Source organism: Coregonus clupeaformis, chromosome 8 (assembly GCF_020615455.1).
Source record: "Coregonus clupeaformis isolate EN_2021a chromosome 8, ASM2061545v1, whole genome shotgun sequence".
In the NCBI taxonomy this organism is placed as follows: domain Eukaryota; kingdom Metazoa; phylum Chordata; class Actinopteri; order Salmoniformes; family Salmonidae; genus Coregonus; species Coregonus clupeaformis.
The window spans coordinates 28808196-28820656 of NC_059199.1; the positions used below are offsets into that span (position 1 = coordinate 28808196).

General features: G+C 43.0%; 1 protein-coding gene across 3 annotated transcripts in view; it reads left to right on the top strand.

Moving 5' to 3' along the window:
• The window catches only part of LOC121571388 (histone-lysine N-methyltransferase 2B-like), a 72448-nt gene that overhangs the window by 28474 nt on the left and 31513 nt on the right, over positions 1–12461 (top strand). For all 3 annotated transcript variants that reach the window (XM_041882802.2, XM_045221907.1, XM_045221906.1), the window contains 9 exons: positions 436–543; positions 741–854; positions 1103–1249; positions 1340–1432; positions 1740–1857; positions 10224–10340; positions 10729–10913; positions 11279–11383; positions 11660–11770. In XM_041882802.2, the coding sequence (XP_041738736.2) occupies positions 436–543; positions 741–854; positions 1103–1249; positions 1340–1432; positions 1740–1857; positions 10224–10340; positions 10729–10913; positions 11279–11383; positions 11660–11770 (1098 nt within the window). The remainder of the gene's footprint in view (positions 1–435; positions 544–740; positions 855–1102; positions 1250–1339; positions 1433–1739; positions 1858–10223; positions 10341–10728; positions 10914–11278; positions 11384–11659; positions 11771–12461) is intronic.

The following is a 12461-nucleotide window of genomic DNA, read 5'->3' on the forward strand; positions in this document are numbered from 1 at the left end:
TTTTTTTTTTTCTCAAAGCCAAAGGTGGTTTCGGTGGCTCTCCTTCTCCTTCATCTTTCCTCTGCCTTGGCCCGCCGCTTAGCATGTGACCGTGCTCGTGCTGTAACGCTGGTCGCCCTCTCAATGGCTTAAGCAGTCCCCCCTTCACATGCACAGGGGAGCAACTCCGAGGAGCACCGCCAAGAGCTGTTGGTTACAGAGGGCCACCTAGCAAGGAGCCCCAGCGAGCCCTGCCCACCCAGGATCCCACCGCTGCGGTTACGGTGGCTGCTGCAGCTGCAGCGTCTGCCCCCATTTGTGGTGCAGTCAGTCCTGCAGAGGGACGAGGAGTCGGGGGAGGAGGAGTCTTTGCAGGAAGAGGAGACGACTGTTGTTAAAGAGGGAGAGCAACAACACAATCCCAGAATTGATCCCCACTATGTCCTTCGTTCCCAGAATGCCGTGGAAAACACGTCAACGAACATCCTCACCGCGCTAACCAACGGACTCTCCCAAAAGGGCCACTTGAAGACCGGGACGCACAGGATCCGCGTAGACTTTAAGGTGTAACTCTCTCACACTCACTCACTCTCCCTCCCATATAAACTTTCTTAAAAATGATGTGAAATTGTTTATTTTCTTATGAACTCATTGCCAACTGTCTTTCTTTCTCCTTCTTTGTCGCTCATATACTCTTAATAAACATTTTATTTTGCAGTCGTTCATTAACTAATTGTTTCTCTCCCTCTTCTTTCTCCCAGGAGGACTGTGCCATCCAGAACGTGTGGTTGATGGGCGGTCTGAGTATCCTCACCTCTGTCCCCGTCACCCCTCAGCCTGTCTGTCTGCTCTGTGCCAGCAAAGGACACCATGAGGTAATCATGGAAATGCATCCACAGAATATTCAGTGCCTGTGTTTGCAGTATTATCATTAGAATAATCACATTTCATTGTAGATAAGTATTACTCTGACCATTTTGAGGAAACAAATTAACTAGGAAGCACACAGGAGACTCCATAGGTTTACTGAATAGCTACACTGGGTTGTCTGGAAAACAGTAGGTTTAGTGCAATATGTGTTCTCCTGATTTTGACTGCCTTCTGCCTTTCCACCTTCCCTCAGATGATCTACTGCCAGGTGTGCTGCGAACCCTTCCACAGCTTCTGCCTCTGGCCCGAAGAGCGCCCCCAAGAGGAGAACAAGGAGAACTGGTGCTGCCGCCGCTGCAAGTTCTGCCACGTGTGCGGTCGCAAGAGCAAGAACAACAAGGTGTGTATGGTCAGCAGGATCTGAGATTCAGTAGTCTAGTGTTTTTTCACCCCCACTTTCAAATTGTATACGTACTATTTCTTCCTTTAGCCTGTGTTGCAGTGCAGGAGGTGTCAGAACTGCTACCACCCCTCCTGTCTGGGACCCACCTACCCAAAGCCCATCAACTGTAACATGCCCTGGGTAAGTATCAGGAATTTAATATATATTACAGTTTAGCTTCTCTTCTCCCCATTCTGATTTATTACCATGTTTTTCACTGTACTGTGGGTCAATACCATAAAATGCAAGTGTATTGTCCAGTTTGCATAAGTGCCTTGCTCAAGGGCACAACAATAGTGGATTCCAGTAATGATCTGAAACCAGCAATCCTCAGTTCTCAGCCAGTTCAGTTCCCACATTTCTTCGCCCAACCTGGGACTTGAACCAGCGACCTTCCGGTTACTGGTCCATCTCTCTAACCTCTGGGCTACCTGCCCCCGTGTCCTAGGTGTGTATGACGTGTATCCGGTGTAAGAGCTGTGGAGTGACCCCAGGGAAGACCTGGGACATGGCCTGGAACCACGAGCAGGACCTCTGTCCTGACTGCAGCACCCTCCACAGCAAAGGTAGGATCTCAGTGAGTCACACAGAGACACGTCACAAGTCAACCAAGGTTGGGTCGGAGCAAGGTATAGACAATCTCCAGGAACAGGCCAAGAAGAGAGGGATGAGGGCAGTTGTATAGATGGACTGATACTTGGTCAGGATCTCACTGTCATTTAGGGCTGACCCCAATTAGTCGATTGTTTGGTCGATAGGCTATTGGTCGACATTTTATATTTTTTGTTTTGTAGACCAGCAGCAAATATATATATTTTTTATGCCACACGAGACACCTATCTGATTCGCGGCCATCTCCGTTAACTAATCCATTGCGTAGGCCGAGACTAATCCATTGCGGATGGCACAGTCCAAGAAGAAGGGAAGTGTGGCTAAGATGCTCAATGCACGTCTTTCTCCAGAATGCGCTCTCTCCCGCCAATTTGTGCACATTCATTGTTTGTTAACTTCATTGTATCAAATCGAATGATTCTTAGTGTCTGTCAATTCCACATTACATATCACCAGTAGTACATTTACCGTTAATTCCTATGAATTCTAATCTACAATGTTTGTTTATGGTAATCCTAGTGGTGCAGTGGTCTAAGGCACTGCATCGCAGTGCTAGCTGTGCCTCTAGAGATCCTGGTTCGAATCCAGGCTCTATCGTAGCCGGCGGCGACCGGGAGACCCATGGGGCGGCGCACAATTGGCCCAGCGTCGTCCAGGGTAGGGGAGGGAATGGCCGGCAGGGGATGTAGCTCAGTTGGTAGAGCATGGCGTTTGCAACGCCAGTGTTGTGGGTTCGATAAAATCATGTATGCGCTAACTGTAAGTCGCTCTGGATAAGAGCGTCTGCTAAATGACATAAATGTTAATGCATTCAATATATTATTATTCCAGTCTTTTACCATTCTCATTGTCAGAGTGGACACGTTGTTTGCAGACTGCACAACCTATGCTTGTGAGAAACAGGTTTTAGTTTATTTCATTCCATTTACGAGTTTTGTCAATTTAGTCATTGTCTTTTGTTTGGAGAGCTCCTGTCAATGTTGAGTAAAAACTCGACGTACCAAGTTGCGCACTTTTTGGAAGCGAACCACTATTTCGGCCCTTCGCTATATCGGCATTGAACGCGTCACCCTCCCTAGGAGAGGGGGTGACCTTGACAATTTATTATTAAAACGAGAGGCCGCTTGGATCTTTAATTAAAGACCCTTGCCCCCTTCGGTCTCAACGTGGAGTTTGATCTGAAGCCATTCTTGTGATTGTTTTTTTGCTATCCATTGTAAATAATGTTTGTAGGCCTATGTAGCCAAATTGTATCTATGGTCGTATGTTATCCATTTATGCTTTTTTATATGTTCTATTTATATCTGTAAATCAACCAATGAAATCAAGCAGTTTGCATCAGTTGCTGGGACTGCTTCTCTCTGTCCAGTGACCCTGCCGACCAAGGACGGGTCTGAGGAACTATTTGGCGTAGCAGCCAGCTAGCTGCCTATCAAGCTAGTGAGGTTTTCTTGAGGGCTTGAATGCAGCCCGTGACGCAGTTAGCCATTGTGGCTGGGACTGCGGATTGTCCTGGGTTTGTGGCTGTCTAGATCCCTGCTGTTTGTTGTGTTTTCAATCTTCCCTGTGACCTGCCCTGTCTGGAAGTGCGAGGAGTAACAGTGTAACCTACGTTGCTAGCTACCATGACAAAGCCCAAAGCTGGTGTGAGTACCGTTAAGGACAGTGGTGTCTCTATCACAGGTGAAGGATCTTTTAAATGAACAAAAATAGTTATACAAGCAGTTGTTACAACAACAACAAAATAGCTTCAAGTGTTTTGTCCAAATACTGGTAGATTCAACTAATAAAATAATGGACGACCTGACCAGAGAGGTCCAGGACCTGAAGAACAGTTTGCAGTTCTCCCATGGTCAGCTCGATGAGTTGAAACAGGAGAATGGCAAGATGACAGCAATCTGTAAGTCATTGAGAGAGGACATCAGTTCTGTGTGTGTGAATCCATGATAACAATGACAGAGAAATCAGACTCGAGGGACAATCAAGGCTGAACAACGTGGTTGTGGACGGAATTGCAGAATCTCCACATGAGACCTGGACGGAGTCTGAGGACAAAGTGAGGTAAATGAATTCTGAGAAATTGAAGATGGACCACAGGAAGATTGAGGTGGAGTGCACCCACAGGACTGGAAAACCCACCACCGGCCTAGGTGACAGGCCCAGGCCGATAGTGGTCAAGTTCCTGAGGTTCAAGGACAAGTAAGCTGTTCTGGAAAGAGCCAAGAACTTAAGAGGAACGTACAGTTGAAGTCGGAAGTTTACATATACCTTAGCCAAATACCTTTTTAAATCCAGTTTTTCACAATTCCTGACATTTAATCCTTGTACAAGTTCCCTGGTCAGTTAGGATCACCACTTTATTTTAAGAATGTGAAATGTCAGAATAATAGTAGAGAGAATTATTTATTTAAGCTTTTATTTCTTTCATCACATTCCCAGTGGGTCCAAAGTTTACATACACTCAATTAGTATTTGGTAGCATTGCCTTTAAATTGTTTAACTTGGGTCAAACGTTTCGGGTAGCCTTACACAAGCTTCCCACAATAAGTTGGGTGAATTTTGGCCCATTCCTCCTGACAGAGCTGGTGTAACTGAGTCAGGTTTGTAGGCCTCCTTGCTCGCACACGCTTTTTCAGTTCTGCCCACACATTTTCTATAGGATTGAGGTCAGGGCTTTGTGATGGCCACTCCAATACCTTGACTTTGTTGTCCTTAACCCATTTTGCCACAACTTTGGAAGTATGCTTGGGGTCATTGTCCATTTGGAAGACCCATTTGCGACCAAGCTTTAACTTCCTGACTGATGTCTTGAGATGTTGCTTCAATATATTCACATAATTTTCCTTCCTCATGATGCCATCTATTTTGTGAAGTGCACCAGTCCCTCCTGCAGCAAAGCACCCCCACAGCATGATGCTGCCACCCCCGTGCTTCACGGTTGGGATGGTGTTCTTCGGCTTGCAAGCGTCCACCTTTTTCCTCCAAACATAATGATGGTCATTATGGCCAAACAGTTCTATTTTTGTTTCATCAGACCAGAGGACATTTCTCCAAAAAGTACGATCTTTGCTGTTGTTCTGGGATTGATTTGCACTTTTCGCACCAATGTACGTTCATCTCTAGGAGACAGAACGCGTCTCCTTCCTGAGCTGTATGACGGCTGCGTGGTCCCATGGTGTTTATACTTGCATATTATTTGTACAGATGAACGTGGTACCTTCAGGCGTTTGGAAATTGCTCCCAAGGATGAACCAGACTTGTGGAGGTCTACAAATTTTTTTCTGAGGTCTTTGCTGATTTCTTTTGATTTTCCCATGATGTCAAGCAAAGAGGCACTGAGTTTGAAGGTATGCCTTGAAATACATCCACAGGTACACCTCCAATTGATTCAAATGATGTCAATTAGCCTATCAGAAGCTTCTAAAGCCATGACATCATTTTCTGGAATTTTCCAAGCTGGTTAAAGGCACAGTCAACTTAGTGTATGTAAACTTCTGACCCACTGGAATTGTGATACAGTGAATTATAAGTGAAATAAACTGTCTGTAAACAATTTTTGGAAAAATTAAGTGTGTCATGCACAAAGTAGATGTCCTAACCGACTTGCCAAAACTATAGTTTGTTAACAAGAAATGTGTGGAGTGGTTGAAAAACGAGTTTTAATGACTCCAACCTAAGTGTATGTAAACTTCCGACTTCAATTGTATATCTTCCTCAACGAGGGCTATCCTGAAGCTGTGTGCCAGAAGAGGAAAGAACTTATCCCAGCCATGAAAGCTGCCAGAGCACGTGGGGACATTGCTTACATCAGCTATGACAGTCTCATTGTCCAACCTCCCTCCCAGAAGCCTGGAAGTGATAAGATAGCCAAGCCTATGGGTTCGTAGCGTCAACCCCACAGCGCGCACACACACACACCAATTGATTAATGGACTGCTGAATGTATATTTTCGCTTGCTTTGTTTGCTCTTTTCCATGTTATGTCTATCTCTGATAAGCTATCCAGGGAAGGGCTGAAAATAGCCCATATTGATATATGTAGCCTTAGAAATAAGGTTAATGAAATCAATAACTTGCTAACATCAGATAACATTAATAAATTAGCTATTTCTGAGACTCACTTACATAATTAATTTGATGATACAGAAGTAGCAATACAAGGATATAACATCTATAGAAGAGACAAATGCTTATGGGTCAGGTGTTGCTGTATATAGTCAGAGCCATATCCCTGTAATGCTTAGAGAAGATCTTATGTCACATTTTATTGAAGTGTTGTGGTTGCAGGTTCACTTGGCACATCTAAAGCCTTTTCTTTTGGGTTGTTGCTATAGGCCACCAAGTGCTAACAGTCAGTATCTCTAAATAATGTGTGTGAAATGCTTGATAGTGTATGCGATGTAAACAGGGAGGTGTACTTTCTTGGGGACTTGAATATTGACTGGTTTTCTTCAACCTGTCCACTCAAGAGGAGCTTCTCACTGTAACCAGTGCATGTGTTACGTTCCCCAGTTTCTATGTTGTGGTTTGTATTTTCAATCTGGTTCAGGTTATTAATCAACCTACCAGGGTGTTTATAAACACTACAGGAACAAGATCATCCACATGTATCGATCACATTTTTACTAATACTGTAGAACTTTGTTCTAAGCTGTATCCATACCCATTGGATGCAGTGATCACAATATAGTGGCTATATCCAGGAAAGCCAAAGTTCCAAAAGCTGGGCCTAAAATAGTGTATAAGAGATCATACAAAATATTTTGCTGTGACTCTGATGTGGATGATATTTGTTGGTCTGATGTGATTTAATAAGGAGCATCCAGACGCTGCACTTGATTAATTTATAACATTTCTTCTTCCAATTATTGATAAACATGCACCTGTTAAGAAAACTGACTGTTAGAACTGTTAAGGCTCCATGGATTGATGACGATTGAAAAACTGTATGGTTGAAAGAGATGGGGCAAAAGGAGTGGCTAATAAGTCTGGCTGCACATCTGACTTACTGCAAATTGAGAAATTATGTAACTAAACTCTACAAAAAGAAGAAACTGTATTATGAAGCCAAGATCAATGATATAAAGAATGATGGAAAAAAGTACTTTAAATGAAATTATGGGCAGAAAGACATTCAACTCCATCTTTCATCGAATCAGATGGCTTATTCATCACAAAACCATTTGATGTTGCCAATTATTTTAATGATTACTTAATTGGCAAAGTGGGCAAACTTAGGCAGGAACTGCCAACAACGAACAGTGAGCCATCGTATTCATGCATAAAAAAACAAATAATGAAAGAAAAGAATTGCAAGTTTTAATTTTGTAAAAGTTTAGTGTAGGAGAAGTGGGGAAATTATTGTTATCGATCAATAATGACAAACCTCCTGGCATTGACAACTTAGATGGAAAGCTACCGAGGATGGTAACTGACTCTATAGCCACTCCTATCTGTCATATATTTAATCTAAGCCTAGAGGAAAGTCTTTGTCCTCAGGCCTGGAGGGAAACCAAAGTCATTCCTCTAACCAAGAGTGGTAAAGCTGGTTCTAACAGCAGACTATAAGCTTGCTGCCAGCTCTTAGCAAACTGTTGGAAAAAATTGTTTGACCAAATACAATGTTGTTAATCTGTTTACAGAGAAATAGCAGACTTTCAGCATGCTTATAGAGAAGGGCACTCAACATGTACTGCACTGACACTGATGATTGGTTGAAAGCAATTGATAAGAAGATTGTGGGAGCTGTACTGTTAGATTTCAGTGCAGCCTTTGATATTATTGACCATAACCTGTTGTTGAAAAAAACGTATGTGTTATGGCTTTTCAACCTCCGCCATATCATGGATTCAGAGCTATCTATCTAATAGAACTCAGAGGGTTGTCTTTAATGGAAGCTTCTCTAATGTCAAATATGTGTGTTGTACTGCAGGGCAGCTCTCTAGGCCCTCTACTCTTTTCTATTTTTACCAATGACCTACCACTGGCATTAAACAAAGCATGTGTGTCCATGTATGCTGATGATTCAACCATATATCTATCAGCAGCCACTGCTTTTGCAGTCACTGAAACCCTTAACAAAGAGGGGTGGCCAGTAATAAACCAGCCCTGAACATCTCTAAAACTAAGAGCATTGTATTTGGTACAAATCATTCCTTAAGTTCTAGACCTCAGCTGAATCTGGTAATGAATGAGAAAAAGAAAAAAAGTGTATGCACTCACTAACTGTAAGTCGCTCTGGATAAGAGCGTCTGCTAAATGACAAATGTAAAATGAATGGTGTGGCTGTTGAACAAGTTGAGGAGACTAAATTATTTGGCGTTACCTTAGATTGTAAACTGTCATGATCAAAACATATACAATGGCTTGCGAAAGTATTCACCCCCCTTGGCATTTTTCCTATTTTATTGCCTTACAACCTGGAATTTAAAATGGATTTTTTGGGGGTTTGTATCATTTGATTTACACAACATGCCTACCACTTTGAAGTTGCCAAATATTTTTTCTTGTGAAACAAACAAGAAATAAGACAAAAAAACTGAACTTGAGCGTGCATAACTATTCACCCCCCCCCAAAGTCAATACTTTGTAGTGACACCTTTTGCAGCACTCCATCACTCTCCTTCTTGGTAAGAATCTCAAATATAAAATATATTTTGATTTGTTTAACACTTTTTTGGTTACTACATGATTCCATATGTGTTATTTCATAGTTTTGATGTCTTCACTATTATTATACAATGAAGGATATAGTAAAAATAAAGAAAAACCCTGGAATGAGTAGGTGTGTCCAAACTTGACTGGTACTGTAAAAACAAAAAAGATACCTTATTTACATAAGTATTCAGACCCTTTGCTATGAGACTAGAAATTTCCATTGATCATCCTTGATGTTTCTACAACTTGATTGGAGTCCACCTGTGGTAAATTCAATTGATGATTTGGAAAGGCACACACCTGTCTATATAAGGTCCCACAGTTGACAGTGCATGTCAAAGCAGAAACCAAGCCATGAGGTCGAAGGTATTGTCCATAGAGCTCCGAGACAGGATTGTGTCGAGGCACAGATCTGGGGAAGGGTACCAAAAAATGTTTGCAGCGTTGAAGGTCCCCAAGAACACAGTGGCCTCCATCGGTCTTAAATGGAAGAAGTTTGGAACCACCAAGACTCTTTCTAGAGCTGGCCGCCTGACCAAACTGAGCAATCGGGGGGAGAAGGGACTTGGTCAGGTAGGTGACCAAGAACCCGATGGTCACTCTGACAGAGCTCCAGAGTTCCTCTGTGGAGATGGGAGAACCTTTCATAAGGACAACCATCTCTGCAGCACTCCACCAATCAGGCCTTTATGGTAGAGTGGCCAGACGGGAGCCACTCCTCAGTAAAAGGCATATGACAGCCCTCTAGGTGCCTTTTGGCAAGCAAGATTCTCTGGTCTGATGAAACCAAGATTTAACTCTTTGGTCTGAATGCCAAGCGTCACGTCTGGAGGAAGCCTGGCACCATCCCTATGGTGAAGCATGGTTGTGGCAGCATCATGCTGTGGGGATGTTTTTTAGAGGATGACCAGTCAGGATCGAGGGAAAGATGAACGGGGCAAAGTACAGAGAGATCCTTGATGAAAACCTGCCCCAGAGCTCTCAGGACATCAGACTGGGGTGAAGGTTCACCTTCCAACAGGACAACACCCTAATCACGCAGCCAAGACAACGCAAGACTGGCTTCGGGACAAGTCTCTGAATGTCCTTGACTGGCCCAGCCAGAGCCCGGACTTGAACCCGATGGAACATCTCTGGAGAGACCTGAAAATAGCTGTGCAGCGACGCTCCCCGTCCAACCTGACAGAGCTTGAGAGGATCTGCAGAGAAGAACGGGAGAAACTCCCAAGTTTGTGCCAAGCTTGTAGCGTCATACCCAAGAAGACTTGCGGCTGTAATCGCTGTCAAAGGTTCTTCAACAAAGTACTGAGGAAAGGGTCTGAGTTCTTATGTAAATGTGATATTTCTGTTTATTTTTAATACATTGGCAAACATTTTTTTTGCTTTGTCATTATGGGGTGTTGTGTGTAGATTGATGAGAAAAAACAAACGTGGATAACGTCAAGGGGTCTGAATACTTTCCGAATGCACTGTATAGTGGTTTTTACACACAGGGTGTGTCTATTTATGGAAAAATACACATTTTAAAATGTCGACCAATCGTCGAAAGAACAGATTACTTTCTGTCAACCCCACAATTTTTTTTTCGGACAGCCATGTTATTAAATTATTATTTAAAAAAATCATTGATCTGATTTTTTTTGGGGGGGGGTTTCTTTACAAGGGATCTTCTGCACTGTCTGCTCCAAGTGTTACGAGGAGAACGACCACAACAACAGCCAGATGATGGAGTGCTCCAGGTGTAGCCACTGGGTGCATTCTAAATGTGAAGGACTCTCTGGTGAGTGACACTAATATTTCAGCTTTAAAACGGTCTTTATCAAGGGGATGTACAACAGGGGTGGCCAACACTCATCAAAGTGTTACTGGGTATACAGGCTTTTGATCTCGCCCTACACACACACACACACACACACACACACCTAATCCAGCTAATCAAGGTTCCAAGGAGCATCTCATTGGTAGAATCAGGTGTGTTAGAGATAAGGTCTGGAACCAAATCCTGCAAGAGGGTAGCTCTCAAGGCCACCCCTGTTAACCGTATGTGTAGGGGAAGATGCCACCTCAACTAAAATGTAGGCCCTAACTTGAGGGATCAAAACAACTATCCCACTATAAACCCACTCCATTACATTAAAATTCTGCCTCTCTTCTCTTCTGTCTCCCAGACGACCTGTATGAGATCATGTCCAGCCTGCCAGAGAGCGTAGTATACACCTGTGAACCCTGCAGCCAATCACAGCCCAGATTCTGGAAGGAGGAGCTGAAGGAAAGGCTGAGGGCAGGGCTAGAGAAAGTGCTGACCAACCTCCTTTCTGACTCCTCCGCCCAGCACCTAATCACCTGCAGGGAGGTAATGTCTGCCGCCGTGTAGCTCAGTTGGTAGAGCAAGGCGTTTGCAACGCCAGGGTTGTGGGTTCGATTCCCACGTGGGGCCAGTATGAAAATGTATACACTCGCTAACTGTAAGTCGCTCTGGATAAGACCGTCTGCTAAATGACTAAAATGTCAAATGTAAATGTAAAGACGTCACGAGTCAGACACTCGTAACATACTCTCTTGCTTTCACAACATGGGTTGTTTCTGTATCCAAAATCAAGTATAAAAAGTGTATTTAAAACTTTTCCACGTTTAGACTGTCTTATGGATTGTATATCCCTGACCCTCTGACGATGGTCTCCATTTTACTGTACTATGCTGTTCTTTTGTTTTCTGCAGTGTGAGGAGTCCACGGAACTAGATGCTTTCTGGGACCAACAGCAGCCCATCTGCGACCTACATGCCGTTGGTCAAAAATGTACAGGGGGCCAGTACACTTCACTGGTGAGAGACCCCAGTCCTTTATTAACATTTGAATTATGCCACATAAAAACTATTAAGACCTAGAGGTTATTGTTTTTGCTCTCAGGGCATCAATGTTCCGCTGTGAATCGTGTAGCTCTTTTCAGACCACATTCTGATCACTTCATATACAGTTTGGTAATTTAGCAGATGCTCTTAGATGTTCTAATGAGAGGAACAAAATCCCACATATTGTACAACAATACAGCCGTCTCCTAAACTTGACACCTGTTTTTCCTGCTCTTGTCCATCAATCAGAAATCATTCCATGAGGATGTTGTCGTGGTGATGAGGAAGTGGCTGAAGGAGGAGGAGTCTCTCCCTGAGGACCTGAGGCCCACCTGTTTGGCCAGGTCTCACTACCTGAAGGTTAGTAGAAAGACCTTTCCTCCATTAATGCTATAGACATTTATTATGGGCCATACTGGGCCATATCATTATTTTTTATTTATTTACTCAGATTAGTAGAGTGTCTGCATTAAAACATAAAATTTCTGAGCTCTTTTATGATATTTTATTAATTGCCTCATTTTTTAAAAATGTTACAGCCTTATTCTAAAATTGATTAAAAACATTTTTACCCCATATTGACAAATATTTTTTTCGTGTGTGTGTGTATATATATATATATACACACACACACACACACACACACACACACACACACACACAGTGGGGGAAAAAAAGTATTTAGTCAGCCACCAATTGTGCAAGTTCTCTCACTTAAAAAGATGAGAGGCCTGTAATTTTCATCATAGGTACACGTCAACTATGACAGACAAATTGAGAAAAAAAAATCCAGAAAATCAATTTATTTGCAAATTATGGTGGAAAATAAGTATTTGGTCACCTACAAACAAGCAAGATTTCTGGCTCTCACAGACCTGTAACTTCTTCTTTAAGAGGCTCCTCTGTCCTCCACTCGTTACCTGTATTAACGGCACTTGTTTGAACTTGTTATCAGTATAAAAGACACCTGTCCACAACCTCAAACAGTCACACTCCAAACTCCACTATGGCCAAGACCAAAGAGCTGTCAAAGGACACCAGAAACAAAATT